This window comes from Hyposmocoma kahamanoa, unplaced genomic scaffold, assembly GCF_003589595.1.
Source record: "Hyposmocoma kahamanoa isolate Upper Pololo Valley unplaced genomic scaffold, ASM358959v1 92, whole genome shotgun sequence".
In the NCBI taxonomy this organism is placed as follows: Eukaryota; Metazoa; Arthropoda; class Insecta; order Lepidoptera; family Cosmopterigidae; genus Hyposmocoma; species Hyposmocoma kahamanoa.
The window spans coordinates 23,710,875-23,731,173 of record NW_020654748.1 but is presented as its reverse complement, the minus strand read 5'-3'; the positions used below and the strand labels follow the sequence as shown (position 1 = coordinate 23,731,173).

General features: G+C 35.6%; 2 protein-coding genes across 2 annotated transcripts; one reads left to right on the top strand and one right to left on the bottom strand.

Moving 5' to 3' along the window:
* The first annotated feature begins 4,886 nt into the window (after nt 1–4,886).
* LOC113236529 (neurotrophin 1) lies at nt 4,887–13,844 on the top strand. Its single transcript, XM_026472644.1, has 7 exons — nt 4,887–5,252; nt 5,916–6,108; nt 6,454–6,652; nt 10,604–10,753; nt 12,073–12,243; nt 12,401–12,524; nt 12,621–13,844. Exons 1-7 carry the CDS (start codon nt 4,899–4,901, stop codon nt 13,623–13,625), a joined length of 2,196 nt encoding a protein of 731 aa, XP_026328429.1. The 5' UTR covers nt 4,887–4,898; the 3' UTR covers nt 13,626–13,844.
* A 1,211-nt stretch (nt 13,845–15,055) lies between these two features.
* Nucleotides 15,056–20,263, bottom strand: LOC113236962. Its single transcript, XM_026473191.1, has 2 exons — nt 18,606–20,263; nt 15,056–18,527 (listed from the first exon to the last, which is right to left on the bottom strand). The coding sequence occupies exons 1-2, from the start codon at nt 20,170–20,172 to the stop codon at nt 15,256–15,258; spliced, it is 4,839 nt and encodes a 1,612-aa protein (XP_026328976.1). The 5' UTR covers nt 20,173–20,263; the 3' UTR covers nt 15,056–15,255.
* Nucleotides 20,264–20,299: the final 36 nt, after the last annotated feature.

Sequence of the window (20,299 nt, the reverse complement as noted above, 5' to 3'; positions counted from 1 at the left end):
GAACCAATATGGCCACTACGGCACAGTGACTTTTGGTGTGCGGTATTATTTCAATACTGTCCATTAAGCAGTTAAGGGGTTGGTTTTTTGTCAATCGACTTCAAAAAAAGGAGAAGGTTATTCATGCGGCTGTTTGTATGTCTTCGGATTTCTTCGTCAATTGTAGACCGATTTTGAAAATTCTTATTTTGTTTGCGAGGGTGCACTCTCGTGGTAGTCCTATTGTCACCCAATCGGAATCTGACGAGGGAATCCCATGAAAATCGAAGAAAATCCTCAAATTTTGTGGCATTTCAGTATACTTACCGATTTCTCCATCAATTGTGGACCGATTTTGAAAATTCTTTTTGTTTCAAAAGGTAGGTATACTCTCAAGGTAGTTCCTGATGCCGATGGTGCTATTCTGGGTTCGTTTCGGCTATCACAAATTAAAAAATTATTTTCCGCCAATAAAAGTCGACTTTCCATTTGACACAATATATGTAATCAACAAATCACCGTTAGCATGACAACCAAAAAAAAGATATAAAATGTACAAAGGAGTCCGTAACAGTCCCATTGTCACTAAGAAGTCAGAATCAGATAAGAGGATACCATGGAAATCGGAAAAAGCTGATAAGCAAACTTTAGAGGTCGGTTTATTTTTTTATTTGATTTGATTTGATTATTGAGCAGTTTTGAACTCTATGGAATAGCATTAAATTACAACTTTCAACAAAGAGTTGTCGTCAGCTTATATTATTTATTATGTAATTAACGCGTGTCGACATAAAGGCTCTAAATGACTTAAGTCTGTAGTCTCTCGTGACGGGATTAATGGTCCATTACAACTATCGCAGTTATATCTAGACATAAATCAATTCCAGAACTACTAAAACAATCCTTGGCACACATAAGTAAGGCGCATCGAAAAAGCTTCCATACATGCAAATAAAAATAAATTACATTCAAAGAATTGTGAGAACCAGATAAATCTTAAACTTGACCTTATTCTTTGGAACAATGAGTACAATATGGCTCGTTAATGACACACTGTTTGTAGATGGTTTGTCATAATAAATTAGTTTTAGTGTTCACATGACATTGGCTATAGGATGAATTATGATATTGTTGGTAAATAATTATATCACAATTAAAAACAGCTGTACAAAGGAAGACCGAAGATAAATTATTATATTCCCTTAGTTGTCTAGGTTGAATGATAGGCTGAAGGTCGAGTGTAATGTCGAATCATGACTGTTGAAACCAATTTCTAAAACACTGATAATTGGTTTCGAAATGATTTCAAATATCACTCTGAATTTCAATTCACTTTCAACTTAGGCAAGTTGGGAAGCAGAGCTCCTTCTTAGATTTAAATGCTAGGTTCTAATCGGTATACGAACCGTGCATAATAATCTTTTATTTATTATAATCTTAATCAGTATTGTAAGCTAATGTTAGTATTTCAAAAATAAGAAAAATAACTAAGCCTATTTACATCCTACTTAAAATGGCACTACAGTGGCCAACATACCCGCAGTCCATTTTGTGGGCGATCATGTGCAGTATTCTGTTAGAGCTGGCACGCACTCTGTACGGCGTACTCTGTTTGGCGGAAGTAGCTGCGAGCTTTCTGGCCACCGGAAGCTTGAACTATGCGAAGTGAAATATCTTTACAAGTTCGGCCTGTGAGCATTAAGCCCCAATGTTTCCACTGTATGAGGCACAAGGCTGTGCCACGGGAAATTTTTGTAAAACCTTTTATTGTAACTCCTATAATATGTAACATTTTTTTCTTACTCTGAGATATACCGACAAATAGGAGTTCCGTTTACTAACAGTAGAGTTCTTTGTGAAAAGTTCGTCCAGAGAGTATTGCTTCCATACCTATTTCTGCCGCCACGCAGTTCTGGGTGTAAAAGAAAGGGTGCCTGGTGAAACTAAAGGTAAACGCCAAATTATTCAAATTAAATTTTTTCTAATTCAAATTCATTTACTCTCAGACCAGTTACTCCATGTTTGTCAGTAACAATCTTATGAGCTAAGTTATACCTACATTAAATTAAATTACATTATTATAAATACATTATTACATGCCCACGTGCAGCACGGTTAACCTATGGAAGACAGCCGAGTCCATTTTTCTGGCTACCATCCGCAGGACACCATTGGTGCTCCCACGCAATCGCAACATCTGTGACGCACTTTTTTTGCGCATGATAAATAGAACCCTAAAGATGGTGTTCTACATTACACGGAAGGCGTTGTAAGCTCGCTGTGTGAAGTTGGTTCAAAGTGCACCTGTATAAAAGTTCTGGCAGTACGTTCTAAAAAGAATTGTCTTTACATTTACAGAGTACATTTATATATCAGGGTGATGGACGCAGTGGCAGTGCCCTTTAGGTTATATATTTATTTATTTTATCTTAGAGGGTACAAACAGCTTATACTATAACATAATAGAAATTAAAATGACATTGGTAAGCAAACAGTTCCCCGCCGATAGAAATTAAGTTAGCTAAAAAAGCACTGGTTACATAGTCCGTTTTAAAAAAACATAAAATTAACACATTGCGACCACACATATATCCAGGTCATATACCACTAACCCATTTAATAGTATTAACGCATTAATAACACTCGCAAAATCACCTTAAAATAAAACCTATAACTACATTACATAAACAAAAAAGAAAAAAAACAAAAATGAACAACAATGACTCTTGTATTAACAAACCTGTTCACTAATAAAACAATGCACGAGATAATAAATTTCGTACTGACGCACAACTTGTGTTGAATAGATAGAAACTGAATAGAAAACTCTGAGTGGCTCTGCAACTGTATTGAGTAGGACTACCTAGTGGTACGACTTATTCGTCCCATCACGTGATAACTTAGAAAAAGTTGAACTCCGAAATCTCGAACTAAATTCGCATCATACAAACTTTAGCGCCTAGTAAGGAAGTGCCAGATTAAAAGAAAAAACCAAAACGTTTCGTAACATAATGCTAATTCGCGTAAAGGGAACGTTACGTGTGCGTGCGTGTTAGAAACCCATCGGATGATGTACGATATGCGATTATACATCGTAATTTTCATAATCGGCTTTGTGGTAGGTAATTGACGGCGTTTCGAGAAAAATAGAAAGCTTCGTACTATGAGAGTATGCCAGTCGCATTCCATTAAAACAACAAATTATCTCGTTACATCTATTTGTAGTTTGTGAATATTATGCAGAGCTTTGACTTTGTTGGGGAAATGCTGGCAGTATGAGATCTGATATCATATGATTAATAGTGTAGTATAGCTAGTGTACTGATTAATCATATCACTATATGCAGTTAATGAAAAGCTTGTATAAACCGCCAATAAGGAGCGATAATTATAGATTACTCCGTCCACATGAATTTATTGCATAAAGTAATAATAATAATAACGCTCACAATAATAATAATAATAATAACGCTCACAACATAGCCCCGCACTAGGGAAACCCTGTGTCGCGGGTGCCATGGACACACACATAGACAACCACAAATTACACCCAAACTCACGAGAGAAATAAAAGTAGGCCATACAAATATTTCTGCCGGCCCGGGAATCGAACCTGGGACCTCTGCGTGGCAGTCCGGCATGGTAATCGTTCGGCCACAGAGGCAGTTTAAAAAAGTAAAAAAAAAAGTTGAAGAGAGAAAGAAAGGCTGTAACAATAAAAATAGTATAAAAACAGGTATAATATTAAAAAAAAACCCCTACTTATATACTACGAAACATGTGTGAGACAGTAAAGAACTTACCCCGAACAGGCTGTATTTTACAAATACAAATCAGGTTACTTGATTTTAAAGATATTAGATAGGCTACATAATTTAAATCGGAAACTGGTAAATGAATCAAAATTAACGGTGAAGACGAACAGGAGTGCTTGCTTCAGACATTAAGTAGAGGGGGACGACGGAACGAAACAAAGTGAGAAGGAATTACAGAACGATCCAAAATTTGAAAATAAGTGGCCAAGAACCAGAGCAAAGGTGATAAAAAGGCGGGTTGACGATGGAGGAGGCCGCATCGTCGCATCTATATTGAAATATAATCGGGGCAGCCTAATGGTTTGACGTTTGACCCACTGGCTTTCAAGCAGAGGGTTGTGGGTTCGAACCCGCATTAGGCCCGCGTGGGAGCTACAACCCAAGTTCTCTCATTGTGAGAGGAAGCCGGTGCCCAGTAGTGAGACTATATTTAAGTTAACTCTTACTATTATTGTAAATTACAAAATTCTGTTTACAAAGTCTCGATTTACCTTTCGATAGACTCTGTTTAATTTTCAGCTAGTGATTTGTTTAAACAAAATATTTGACGCACGATGCCAAATGTACGTAATTATATTATATACTGGCATATTTAGCGGTAAAACAGTAACGTTTATATTTTAATAACTAAGACTTTGTCAAAAAGTAGAAATTAAGATAACACCTTTTAACTCCGACGTCTTGTTTATCTTTATTGAAATACTATTATTAGAAATTAACCAAAATCATTTTTTAAGTTTTTGTGGCATGCTGCTGAAAATTTAAAAAATTGTAACAGATACACTGTTAAATCAAAATATATAATAACATTGATTAGATCAAGTTTAATAAAGAAAAAACTTTTTCAATTAAAGTTTACAAAATCTATAAGAACAGACTGCAGACTACAAAGTTTAACCTCGTATTACTAGCCTGCATAGGTAAAAGCCTGTATTAGTAATTAAAACAAATGAATGATAGTCGACATTTTTTACTTAAAACTTTATTTCGCTAAAGATTGTTATCGTTATGTTTTATCAACTCGTCACAATTTCATCTTTCTTCAGCAAATGAGTAAAGTATACACCACATTAAAACACATCTTCTGCTTTCCAGGTGAGATCAATGTTCGGCAACAACGACAATACAACATCAGACCTCATGTTACCAATTCTCCTCGACATGGCAAACCTCATCCGGCGAGCCGTTCGTTCAGGCAAAGAGCCACGTGAAGTTAAACAACCACTCCAACTACCACAAGCACAATTACTACGACGCTCATTCACTGAAGACACCTACCTAGATGACGAACCATTCGACACAGGAATCAACACAGTAAATACTGTCACAACTACTAAAGCACCCAGAACTAGAAGACCCTTGCGTACACCCTACAGAAAGACACAAGACAAAGTGACTGCACACAACACTACAGACTCAAAAGTCACTAATGATACTGCAAATATTGAAAACGATATTGTAAGTATAAAGTCTCATATCATCAATGATGGCTTCTTTATTACATCAGGAGAAAAAGTGGTTATAATATTAAATGGTATGGTTTTAAAGAAACAAGAAGTTTCGGTTTATAGCGTAGCTACTGCAACGTGACTATCCAAACGCTTACTTACTTAGTCATTGTTGTCACTTTCCAGAAAAAATCATAGCTATTAAATAAAATACTTAAAATAATAACAATTATACCTGAAAGTATATTTGCAACTTAGGCACACATGCAAAGCCAATAAAGCAAACATTGACAAACGAATACAACAAAAAGGCTAACACTTTCTAATGTAAAAGAACTGTATGTAAATCACATTAAATGTTACAAATGACACCTATTATCAACTCGTTTATGTTAGATGTGGACGTTGTGTAAGTGATTTGTTTTACGATATACATTTAACAACGCTTTCTCAAGTAATCCACACGTATTTAACAAAATCTTATGAAAATTATCGTACTAAATAACATATGGGACAGTAAATGCTCGTTAGTTGCAAGCTTTATATAGTTCCACATTTTGAAATTAATCTTTTTACAATGAACTGCATATTTGTCGATTTACGAAAAACTATACGAGTACCTAATAATTCAATATGAAATATTTAACACAAAACTACAAATTAAATGTTCCAGAAAAACCTCACCCGGACAACAACATCATCATCAACTACAGAAGCATCAACAACGAGAAAGGCCATTTCGGCAAGAATATCAACCGACAACAGCACATTGGATTTAGCTGCCGATAGCACTAACACCACACTTGCGCAGGACTTGCCGGTCGCTGAGAAGCTGAGGGCTTTCAATCGGTTCATAGATCGCAAAGGTGTGGGGAAGACTTTATGCACTTTGTTTTTTATACTGAGATTATATATAAGTGTATCAAAATAATAAGATGGTACGTAAAGGAAAAATAAAACCTTCAGGTTTTTTGGTTTCAAACGCACCTCAAAAACATTGCTCCGACCCATAAACAAGACTACTTAAAACTACAACAAAAATACGGATTTCAAAAAATAATTTTAGATAAGAATAAACGAGTCTAAGCAGACAATGGTATCTTTAATTCTATTTGATTATTTTGCATATTCTTCCTTGTTAGTTTGGCTAGATTGTTTTAATTTATAATTATAATTAATGAAATTCTATTCCTATAAATTTTAATCTTCAGGAAACCTGATTCGTCGCGGCACCTATCCACCCAAGCCGTCATCATCGTTGCGCCGTACTACGGCAGAACCAACTCTCAGTCCTGTGATCACTAGAAGACGACCTCCACCGGCTAGGAAATTGCCCGCAACTGTTGCTGACCAGGGAAATTGCGAGTTGTTTACAAACACACTGTGTTTGCATTCTGAAGATTATCCTACGTAAGTAATTATCATTCTGTTCCTGGGGGCTACCCTCGATCTCCGTCCGACATCCGTCCGAAACAATTACTGTCAAATAAGTAATATTCGACAAAATTAAAAGACAAGTATCCAGTATGAAGCTTCATTCGCATCACGCGTCTTTTCATAGACCCCCTGATTATCGCAGGAACGTCTTGAGTATTTCGATGAATTTTGCTAAGATTTGGAGGCAATTTCATGGCATTATGCTTAATGTACTCATCGTCATCGTCGACAATACTTTATACGTCTAAGAATAAGATTTAGGGACTGATGCGAGTTGGAGATTAATGTGGGTTAAGGATTTTCTCGAAGAAGAAAGAGTAACTTTCTTTAACGTGCTATTTCATTACGATCTTTTCCTTCGCCGTTAGCGAGAGGTATTGGTACTAAACATCACGAACTTATGTACATTAACAAATGTACATAAGTATGTGATAGTAGCTTAGCCGCTCACGTGGTTCATGCGTCTCTGGAAGCATACCACACCTAGAGGTGCCGGTGGTGATTTTATACCGATTTATCAGATATCGAAGTTATAACAGGTAAAAGAACTAATACTAATTGCTATTTCGGTAACTACTCCAGCAAACTATAAAGTTTTTAATGCCTGGGTCTGTCATTTAAAAAAAATAAACAACTTCAAAAATACGTCACGACAATCGTGTGTGTTATTGTTTGGGCTGGTGATGTCTGTGTTTATTTATTGAAAACATACCGTAAGTTGCGTTTTTTAAGTTTACCCTGAATATAAATGTTTATAAACTATACTTTAAGGAGTAATTTCATGGTAAACATTAGAACCACTCAAACGGAATATTATCATATTTACCCAAGTACACCAAAAATTTCATTAGTGCTTTTTAAGTGCAGGATTTGTGGTGTATTACTGCATTTTATTTGAGATGTTTTTATTGTAGTACGGAGGTTATTTATTTAGCAATGCAGAATAATAATTTTTATTTTTAAAAACTTGTATTTAAACTGAATCCTTTTCTAATTTGCGAAACCAAATAGCCGCCATTTTGCGGTAGGATGAGCGCATCGCGTGAGCGGTTAGAAATTAGTGTCATGGGAATATATTGCTAGAGGGATTCGAACCGTCGACATCTCAAAAAAGTAGTAACTATTCTCCTACTACGCCACCGCCGCTCTAATGGTCAATGCACAAATTGCGATAATTGTAATGAACATCGCCAAAGGCAAAACGTCGGAAAAAGGTAACTATGGAGTATTGCAGATAGATATCAATAGTCTCTACCTACCCTATTGGAGATATGATGGTATGCATATCTATTATTCCGTGAATAGATACGTACAGAGCTATGACACTTAATATTTAAATTCAATTCTATGCCGTTTACAATAAGAACGGTTCAAAGTTCTATTACTTCAGTTGTGTAAATTAATCACAGTAGAATTTGTACTGTCGGCCTCGGTCACGTTTCAGCACATTATGCATTCTCTTGTATTATCGCGGTTACTCAGTTTGTTATCTGAAATGAATGTTACTAAAACCGAATCTCTTCACTAAATTTGGTGTGAAATTGCAGTAAATTACATAATCGATAGTCTACCAGATCGAAGGTTTGCACGAAATCAAAATGTTCTATGTAATATTAAATGACTGAGTTCGTGAAGCATTGTTTTTGTAAAAGCACGAATATCACACGAAATTTTGAAACTCCTTTATTTCTAAATTAATCGTCTTGCGTAAATATTGGATTTCTTTTTAACACTTCATAATTTTTTAATAAAGACTTTTCTAATTTTTTTTGCAACTGCCGTTATTTTATTGGACTATACTATAAACTCCAGAAATTAATGTTTCAGTGTCTACATAAGAATTATAAAAAAGTTTGAAATACATCTTTATGGCCATATTTTACAATGAATAATTAAATTTGAAATATAAGCGGAGTTGTAGCCCAGTGGAAGATTGGTTGGTTCTCAATGATATTGGCGATAAATTTTAAATACTATGAAGTATAAAAATTTAATAAATAAATTAAATAAAACCAAAGTAAAACTTCACTTTAATAAGACAATTCTTTTTTTTAAATCAAAGTGAATGATAATGTGGAAAATAAAGCCAAGAACTTTTTAAAATATCCAACCAATCAGTTTAATAAAAAATCCAACAAGGTCAGTAACCATTGCGTAAATGCACATTACACGTACGTATATCAACTTTAAAGAAATAAAAGAAAAGCTGCCAGACAAAGCGAAAGTGATATCACCTATTTGCAAGTATGTATGGTGCTTTATGATGATGTTGTTAATAGTGTGCGTGAGAATAGTTACATACGGTAATAAGTATTACATTACAGACTTTTTTGTACAGATGACTTGTTCATTACAGACAATAAACAATAGTATTATTAGATTCAGCGTTAGCAGGATATATTAGAAGATAGGTAGGTCTTAATTTATATAATAAGTGGTAGTCATTATCAGGCATCTTTAGAGGGAAAGGACAGATCAATGAGTGAAGTTACAACGAGAGTACAATCAATATTAAAATATTCTTGTGTACATAAATGAGAAAAAAGGTACAGTCAAGAGCATAATTAATGCTTGGCGCTTTGATCACATCGTTGTTGTTTTATGACAATGAGTTGAATTTAAATCTTATTTGTTGAGTTTGATCTGTTCTTGACGCTATACTACACTATGAAAGACGAGGGATAATGTGTAAATGTGGGATCAGAAACTGTACAAATTACAGTTTTCAGAAAAAATTTGCTTGCTTGACTAACTAAAAATAAAAACAGATTTTTCACAATCGGACGCTTTGACCGTGAAGGACTGGCTGAATAAGTCGATAAAAATTAAATTTTTTTTGCTTCATTTTTACGTTACTATTACTATAATTGTGACGTCTGTTTTAAATCGATCTCGAGTGTTCCATGGCCTAAAAGATTACTTTTAAATTTTTAAATGTAATAGGCTGTGTTCTCCGGCAATTGTGTACTGTAGTCGATACTGACAATTTATTGCTATTATCAATGTGGTATTACACTCGTATGAGTTACGACGCTTTTGATGTCTTTTTAAACTTTAATCCTCGAAGCTAACTCAGAAAAGAGTTTACTATTAAAAGCTCTACCCATTAAACAATGAATCGTGATGAACAGTCATCTCAAGTTTCCAGCTCTCGTGTATTGTTGTTAGTTTCCAACCGGTTTGCGTTATGGGAACCAGTACTGGCGAAAGTTTGCCTTTGTCCCAAAACCACCCGTTATACATTTACTTTACGCTATAAAAAATGTCAGAACTCGTCAAGTACGTGGAAAAGTTGGTGAAGTTTTTATTTGGAGTAATAAACCAACAGCCATGGTTGCTTGGAAGAACGGTTGCTTCTCATTGAGACACATTGGACATATACATGTTGGAATGCATGTAATGTTCAGTAGCAATTCAGCTAACGGTGAAGCTTTGCAGAAACGAGCATTGGTGGTAAACGACCATTGAAAACTGTGTGTTCCCAATCCTTCACCCATCTCCATAGAGAAGACTTGCAACCTTGACACTGCCCAACGTACTATAGGTTGACGATGATGATGAATGTGAATAATAAGTGTTTTTCTCGTAATGTAATCTTCGCCGTTTTCGCTTTCCTATTTTGTGGCAAAAATTTCACAGAGTTTCTATCAATATTTTCATTATACAACGCTTTTTCAGTATAATACAGTGATAGTGTACATTCCAGTTATTCAAATTTATTAACACAGTATTAGATATTAATATATTATACATGTTGCACATAGATGAAAAGTAAAAATAACACAAATTGATCAGGAACTGGCAAAGTTTCCCCTTTGGATAAGATAAAAATCAGTCCGGCAGCCTTCTGGCTTCACTATTTTGTCACTTCGTACACTAGTTATAATTAAGCAGTCTTAATGCAAAAGTTATGAATATTTCCAGAGACGCAATTATCCAATCAATAAGACGTAACAAGGCTGCAGTTGGAGCTCTATTGGCTGACTTCAAGGACCCTGGTGAGGGAGCACTGGATGGTGTCACAGCGGCACAAGAAGCCAAATACACTGCTGATCATTATCTCACTTCCAACAGGTAAATGATAATTATGTACTGTAGTTTTTGCCTGGAGTTTTTACGTTACTAGATACTTTGTTTAAAATGATAATTTGCGGAATCCAAATACGAAATCGAATATGAGATTAAAGCTTGTTACGTTTGTAAGTAATTTCTAAGTAAGTTCTTCAGTAAAGCTTTAGAGCTGAGTACTATATTTTGGAGTGATGATTACCTTTGGGTCATCATGTCTGTCTGGCTTCCCCACATAACACATCAAGTCCAATATATGTTTACAGCCTAAATTTTTTCAACCTTACTGTTCCTCCTTTGGTTTACTGTAAAGTTTAGAACACACCGTCCATTTGTTTTTGACTCACCTATATGCAAGTAGTGCCTTGGTTCATCCATGTTGATGAGTATGGCAAAGAAATGTATGTATTTATTTGATAAACAAATTTTCTGTAAGCTAAACTTAGGGCCATTCAATGATAGAGTGAACATCATTGATTTGGTCGCTTAGGGCCAAGTGAGATTGAGGTCAAGCTTTGATCTATTTTACATATACAAAAAAGAATGCAACCATGCAACCTGTTCCACTACTTGATTCTCAAACCGTCTTCTTTTGAAGATTCTCGCAGCTATTGCGTCTACGATTTCAATAGATCAACAACCGTTCTACTCTATTTGCTTTATTTTATTATTTGTCAAATAATTGCCCTTTGTTTTCCATTTACAAAGACGTTTCTAAAGTATTTTTATAGTAATTCGCAAAATTAATATCGACCTTTGATTGATTATTGTTCTTGTGTATTTTGCCTGATTTTTTTGACATGTCATTATTTCAATTGCTATTTTGTTTTAAATTATTTTGTTAAGTCTCAAAATTGTTTGAGGTTCAATAAAGCTAGTATAATTTTTTTGCGATTATTTCATATCTAGTATTGTATCTGAAGAAATGTGTCGGTACTAATATAATATAGTGACTCATCCGACTTCCCTATATACATTTTTCGAAAAGATGACGCTGCGTTAAACGACTACCTAAGTGCTATTAATTATAGTACGGCACGTTTATAACCATTAATCAATATCGACTGTATTATTCAGATTGAATGACTTGAATCTCTCTCTGGAAGTCACTTATAGCGCTGAAAGCCGAAAAACCAATAGAAAGATCTAAAACTCAGCTTACTCTAGAGCTCAGTTGGCATAGAGCAGCGTTTCGGTACAGCGTGGTCATGGGTTCAAACAAATTTTTCTTTGTGTTCGATCTTTATATTTATAATCAATATTGGCTGCATTCAAAATGTAATTTTTGCCTACAAATATTTACTTAATAATATACACATTTTCAGGCGTGGTGACACAGCGAACCGTGACTTCGCGAGCGCAGGCGAAGCAGGCTTTATGTGCCCGAGCACTGTGAAATACGCTCGGCCGCAGCGGGCAAGGGCCACATCGGGGCAGTGGAAATACATTGTTAATACTGGAGAGCACACGCAAACGCTGAGACTTGAGAAGTGTTTGTAAGTACTTACATTCTATGTGTGCACATTGTTTATATCAGAATAATACATCCATATGATTCTCTTATCGATACGGTGTATATATTTAAAGAGATAAAATTATTTGCAAAATAACATACTATACTAGTTATGCTGTATGTTACATTTTGATTTGCAGGAAACCAAAAGAATCTTGTACATACTTGACTGACAACTTTAAGTCCAAATGTGTTCAAGTCTATAATTATCACAGACTATTGACTTGGGACCAACAGAATGGATTGCACATGGATATTTTCAAGGTAATAGCAGCTGACGTAAACTCTGGCTTCATAAATAAGTTTCTTATGACCTTGTTTTGCAATATTGGTTCGATGAATTCGTATTCAATATTTCAGGTGCCGACTTGTTGTTCCTGTCATATCGAAGGATATAGCGTGTCGTTCCCACCACTGGGTCACAGAGTACACGAAACATCCAATGAAAACTTCCCCGGAGAAGATCTCTCTGCCGAACATGGAAATGGAGCATTCGAACAAGTGCAGCCTTCGGTTTCCCGACCTACTAAAACATCACCTTTCAGCCAAAAGAAACCCATTGAATCATTTCCACCATTCTCTGACAGCCACAACTTGTTAACTGGATCCCCATTCGTTCACACCAAACTACCAGAGAACGATGAATTAAGTCATTTAGCTCCATCAAGTCCTATGGATTCCTACGGTAACTCCTATATAACTGACTCCTTCAACCAAGCTTCTTCTATACGAAATGTTAAGAGACCCGGCTTGAGAAATCCAATAGGAGCTGCAGCAAATAGTTTCGACTCTGCCACAATATCTGCAACACTATCGAGTTACCTCGAGCCGCCGACGCCATCTGCTCCTGCATTTTCCTTTGCCAAAGACACTAAGTTGAAACTTGGGGCACCGTTCAAGAGAGGAGTAGTCAGAAATCGTAATCGGCCAATTAGAAAAAAAATAAGTGGCCCAGATGACTTAACCTCCTCGGGAACATCAGCTGTTGAGAATCTCGAGACTTTAGAAGATTTCAATGACGACTTAGAAGAGGAAATAAAGCCTAATGTTAATATTAATACTGGAAAACGAGCTACAATAACTACAAAACTAACAGCGACGACGGATAAAGCCTCAACATCTAGACCAAATGAACATAAAGCTGTTAGAGAAACCATTGGATCTAGTGGGAAAAGGGTAAACTACAACTACCATCCTATCATAGACTTCTTTGAAGAGGACGACAAGGAAGCAAACGAGTCCATAGATAGAGAAGACAGTGTTCCTACGTATGTGCCGGTTACAGAGAATGAATGGAAACCTATGAATAACCCACCGTCCCGATTACAAACCACCAGTTTAATTGGAAGAAAGAAACATAAATGAATGAGTCAATATTACGCAATCTGAACGTAATGTATTTAAAACTATTCATTATACTTGAGCTCTTAATGTGGATAAATTATAACTAACTAGAACGCATTGTAAACTTAGCAACTAAGTGAAAGGAGTAAAGGAACTTTGCTACTTATTTTATAGCTTTAAGTAGGTATGCAATATTAATGTTTTAAACGAAACCAAATCGAAATTGCAATTTAGATTACTATTTAAGATAAATTATTTTTAATTTATTTTTTTATTTAAAAACTTAATATTATTTTGAATATCGATGATAAACTAGACTTAAAACTTTGAAAGACTTGCCAGGAAATAAATCTTAACATTTATATCAAATTATTTTCTTTCCAGTATTTGTGGTTGCTAAAACCTTGTCAAAATATTACGTGGTATTTATTGTATAATACATTTAATTAAAAATCAATATATTTAAATCGAAAATCAATAGCTGATAGACAGCGAACGAAAGTGAAAGTGCATCAGAGTTTTTGTCGAGTTGAATGCTCGAGACGTGAATTTGCTAACTGGAACAATCGTTCGGAGGTTGACAAACTGATTCATGTTAATAATGTTGAGACATATTTGAATAACCCAAATAATAACCAGACCGAGTCTCTATTGATAGGTGAATCGATTTTATTGCTTTTTATCCGAAACGAATTATAAATACTTTTGCATACATCTATGTTGAATATTGGAGTCATTTTGTAAGAACGTTTTGTGTGATTTAGGGAGTAGGTATTCAAATTCAGAAAAAAATTTATACAAAAACTTTATTGAACGAGTACAGCTTAAATATTTATACAATAGCCAACTTAACACATTGACGCATTAGAAATAATACTTATGAATAACAAACAATATACCTACAAAACTGAAAAATATAACAACTTATCTATCACAGAAGCATTCGCTATAAAGCAATATAAAGAACAGATCATAATTGAATCAATTTCGTTTACCACTTTCATAACCTTATCATTTAAAAGTAATACGAAACAAAATTTGTGGCACTTTCTATTATTACAGCCCATCGAGTGTATAATCAGAAGTAGAGACGAAATAAGGGCCATATATTCCTGGTAACACATTAGCGATACAGCTCTTAACTCCCGTTTGCACTGAAATATAGACAGGCCAACTACTGACCTGTGTATACGTCTCCGTATATTCCAAAAAATATTCTGTATTTATTGTAATAAAGATAATGTCTCTAACAATGACGTGCTGTTCTATTCGGTGGTGTGGGAAAAACAGCAAAATATCTAATTACAAAACAAACGGAATCACATTTCATCGGTAATTAAATATTAAACATGTAATTTTGCAATTTTCGTCCATTATAGCAAAGCTCAAGTTAACTGGTCGAATTGAAGTGAAACAATAGACGACATCCGTCAATTGTTTCGAACTCGGGCTAGCCAATCGGAGCGCAGTTGTCACAGTAATGATATGGCAGAATAGTTTTCAAACAAATTAAATGACATTTCGTCTCTATTTCTGTTTATATACTCGATGTTACAGCCTCACACTTACTTCCAATTATAATCAACAATCAATTTGCAAATTAACTACTATTAATTAAATATAGCCAACGTAACTAATTTATTACGACAGGTCAGGGTTCGACGTAATAGTACATTCTTTTACTAGGATCTAAGATATAGGCAGGTGTTGTGGTCAAAATTGGTACAGCTTGCGCAAAGCTGTTCAATAATACTGCTGCTTTATTTCTAGCATTCGTTGTTGATGTGGTTTCGTCTCGTTTGAAAGAACCATCATCATTGTTAGCAGCTTGGACAATTTTCGCACTTCTGTAGTTTCCTCCATGCCTGGGCCGACCACTGCTACTTTGGGAACTACTATAGGACTTGAAATTTCCACCGTGCATGGAACTTGGAGAATCATCATCGTCATCATTATTTTCATCCAATTCTATTAATTTTGCGCTTTTGCCGCCCCCACCGCGTCCACCTCGCTCTGTAAGAGGTTTTAGGTTTCCTCCATGCATGAATCGTGTAGACGATCGTTCTGTTGGTTCTTGTAATTCTAGTTTCGCATTTATTTCTTCTTTTCTCGAACGATTATTGCCTCTGCGAGCCGTTCTTAACTCAACTTTTTTGTTTGTTACACTTTGAGACGTTTCCGCGTCTTTGGGAACATCAAAGTCGTGCAAAAGTGGTTTTGATGTCGGAATAACTCCTTGGTTTAATTCAGCTAGTGAAGCTCTTCTATAATTTCCACCATGCTTTGGCCCACCTCTAAGATCCAAATTTGCCTTGAAAATTTCTACAGCACCCAGCTTATTTACTTCTTTTGCTAAATTTTCATCCTTGTACAGATCCAGTGCCTCAACATTCTTCAGGGGTTTTTTCTGAGGTGCTTTTATAAGTGGCTTCGATGGTGTTTCCTTGATTATTTCTACTTCTTTAATGTCTTGTTTGAACTGTGTTACATGAGGTGATGAATTATTTATAGGTAGTTCTCTGTGTATTTCAATGGTTTTTTTAGTTACTTTTGGCTTTAATTCTAGTTTAGCACTACGTGCTTCTGTTGTAGCAGGCGGTGCTTCAGTTGTTCTAATAAGAGTACGTCTACTGGGTTCGGGAGTTGTAACAATAGGTTCAGGTTCATCTTCGTCATCATCATCTTCACCTTCTTCATCATCGTCGTCAATATCTCGTTCATCATCAAATTCATCATCGTCATCATTATCATCTTCATCGTCTTCATCGTTTTCTTCTTCTTCTTCATCATGTTCTCTTGATGGTTTCCGTCTATTTTCTTTTTCATACGTAGGTGTATATTCATTCATATCATGTTGCACACCTATCATAGCATCGACTTCATCTTTCATCATGTCATCATCACCGTCACCGTATGATTTTGTATCAGTCACTAATGTACTCTTTGTACTCTTTCTTTTCTTTTCCCTATATTTTGGAGATATATCATCACCCTCATGCTTTTTAGTTGCTAGTAAAATTTCTGTCGCCTTTTGATTCTTTGGTTTTTCTGTAGTTGAGCGAAAACGTGTTATTAACCTTAGTTTTGGTAGTTCTTGGACTTCTTCTACAGGTTGAGCAGTAGTAGTTGTAGAACTAGATCTTCGTCTTATAAAGTAAGGTTTTGGTGATGTGGTTGCACTAATTTCTTCTTCTTCATCATCATATTCACCATAGTCTTCTTGAACCTCAATAGGTTTTTGTACTCTTTTACGGTCAACATGCCTGTTTTTCTCAATTTTAGGAGCACTCGTTGAAGTGCTTATGATCTTTCTAACAGTGTTTGATGCCGAAGGAGTTTGTACATCACGTTCTTTAGAAATAAAGGACGTATCATCAAAGTACGTTGTAACTGTTGGTCTGCTTGTTTTTAGCCGTTTTTCTGATTGTTTTTGAGGTGTTACAGTACTTTCATCATTTGTTTTTAGTTTTTGTTTATTAAAGTATATAGTTTTATTAGTTTTTGCTTCGTAATCTTCAACTGATATAGCTGTTTTATTATCAACAGGGGTATACTTTGATTTGTGATTTGCTGGTTTTATTATTTCATATCTTGGTTCACCTCGGCGTTCATTTATACTAACATCAATAATGGTCGGTTCAGCTAATTTTGTTCGTTTACTGTAGTTTTCTCTATCTTGCTTGCCAATGTCTTTGTAGACACGAGTAGCAACATTTCGTTTTACAGGCTGATCGTTATCATCTGTATTTGTTACTCGATCGACAAGTCTACTGGATTGTAATTGTTTTATAAGTGGACTTACATTACTTGTAGTGGTTGTTTTTTTATTTGGCTCTGGAATGTCTCTTATGATTTTGTATGGCTCGTATACAAAAGCAGTTGCTCTTTTTTTTCTCACTACTGGCGTGGCTTTTGTTACGTGGTCTTTGTTTTCAAAAGAATCGTAAGATATGTTTTTCTGACTTGACGAATTATCATCCAATAACTTACTAGCAATCATATTTTTGTTGTTAGCATTGGTGCTTATAGGTAAAGACTTTTGTAAACTATTTTCAATATTTCCCAAAATGTCAGAATAAACGCCGGCTTGCTGTAATACTGGATTTTGAGAGTTGGCAATAATGGAGAAATTTTGCGGTATCAAGGAGCTACTTAACGCTTGGTTGGTATTTACTAAGGAATCTTGCAACATTTTTTGTCCGTTTCTAAGCTGTTCTATAAGAGCAATCACGTCTGAGTGAGTATTATCCTTTAATTGGTCTGAAGCCTTAAATATGCTGCTGAACTGTGATTCTTGTGTTGAAAGTTCTTTTGGTTTAAGTTTGTACGTATCTAATGTTGGTGCAGTTATTGGTTCAGGATTAGATATTATTTCTTCTTTAAAAAACGGACTATCCAATGGATTTTCACCAAAGTACTTTGCTTTGAAACAGTCTATTTTGTCTCCCAAGCCCTTGAGTCTAGAATTATCTTTCACATTATCAAAATCAGCCTCACCTTTCTTTGCCGGCTTGTCTTCGTTGCTTTCGTCACTTTCGTCAGGATGACCTTGTTTTTTCAATTTTTCAGGAAGTGCGTCAACTTTGTCATCCACTTCAGGGCATTCATATTTTGATCTTGAGTCGTAAAATTCTGTGCCACCATCGGATTTCTTCGGTATCAACTTTAAATTTTCGGCGTAGCGGAGCGGTGAGTTTTTATGCACTGTCTTTAAGTTTTTGAAATAGTACGGATATTTCTCTCTTATGTCATCCTTGTTATCTTCGAACTTTAGCTTTGTGATTTCCTCTAAGTCTTCTCCAGTTAAGAATGTTGTATTAAAATTTATTTCAGGAACTTTAAATTTTTCAAAAGGTTTCGGAAGTAATTTTTGATCTCGTTTTTCAGTAGTTTCGCGTTTAATTACATCATGTTGCACACTTGCTTCAGCTGACGCATCTTCATTTTGTGAATCGGCTTCTTCACTTTCATATTCTCTTCCATCGAAGTCTTTTTTTTCACTTGATTCCGTGTTTTCAGACGAATCTCTCTTATTTCTGTCACCATTTACTTGTTTATATACTTCCTCTTCAATATCGTCAGCCATTTCGTCTTCTGAATAGTCATCAGAATCATTATCCTTTTCTTCCTCCTTATCATCATTTTCCCATTTTTTGCCGTGTAAAAGAAGATCTCTGTGTTCATGTCCACCAGCGTCTTGATAGGCTGCTGCTATTGAAGGAGCTTTGTACTTACCTCCGCTTATTTCTTTTTCTTTGAGAAATCCTGCATGATTTTCGTTCTCAGAAGCATGTTTCTGTTCACCAGCATGATCATAAGCTGCATCTTCATAACCTTCTTCGGTATACACTGTTTGCGCTTTAGTACTTTTAATAGCTTCCCTTAAGCGAGGTGCATTTATTATTTCATCTAAACTTTCTGCATCTGCAAGAGCTGCCTCTCGAGGCAAATGTTTAATAGACTCAGTTTTTCTCACTTGTGCATAGTTTTTTATGGGCACGAATTCGTCTTCTTCGTGATCACTGTGTTGTGTTTCTATTCTGTCATCATTGTTTTGTAGTTCTAACTTTTGAGAAGTGGTAGGTCTGTTTTCTTTGATTACATTATTAATAGATTCATCTACATTGTTTCGCAAATTAACGTACTTTTCTTTACCCCTTTCAAAAATATCATACCCATCACTAGGCTCTGAATAAGTTTCGACTGGAGGTAGCTGAGGATATTGGTTATTTTCATCATCAAATGTCACTGCATGATGTTGTCTTAACTTATGCAAATGCTTTTTCAAAGGGCGATAGTGTGCAGGTCTAATTTTAGCATTGTGTTGATTCCATGGATGTCTGAATTTGTGATTTTGAACATGTTCTCGGCTATATTTTGGTGGAGCTTTGTAATATATTGGTCGACGTTGTGGTTTATGGACCTCGAATTTAGTGGGAACGTTTCTGTGAGAAAATTTCTTGCGATCGGTTTTTTCTGGACTCTCTAAATATTCACCATCTTCTATGTTAGGTTTTCCTGCTTCGTCTTCATAATTTTGTAGTCTAGTCTGACTATCTCTTATATCATTTCTTATTTTTGATAACACGGGATCTTTGTATATTTCTTGTAAGTTAGGTTCCTCTGCTTTGTATGGATGGAAAATTTCATAGTTTGAGTTAACTGGAATAGCAAAATTTTGTTCAGGTTCATTCAATTGTGTGAATTTTTGAAACTGGTCGAAAACAGGTCTATTTTTGTTCGAAATCTGATGTTGACCCAATTGAGGTCTTTTGACTCCCGTGTAGGGTCTCACTGGGTAAGCTTTGTAATAATTTTGAGGATTTTGCACTCCATGAAACTGAGCTATGTCGACAGCAAATTGAGGTTTTTTGGCAGTGTACTCGAAATACTCTGCCGGGATTTCTTTTTTGTGTATACTCCTCCCGACATAATGTGACGGCGACAGTTCGAACTCATGAGTTTGTTGATTTTCATTTTGCACATCACTGTTACCGTCCCAATTTACTGGGACGCGTATCGCAAGGTTTTCACTACACAGCACTAGAATTGCAAGAACTGCGCGCATTGTTTACATCACGGTCGCAGCGGCTGCGCCAGCGCACGGCAACTGAAGCGTTGCCCGGGCACGCTGATCGTATTTATCTCCTCGGTCGATCGTTGCGGATCGATTGCTGCCATTCGCTTCATTGTAA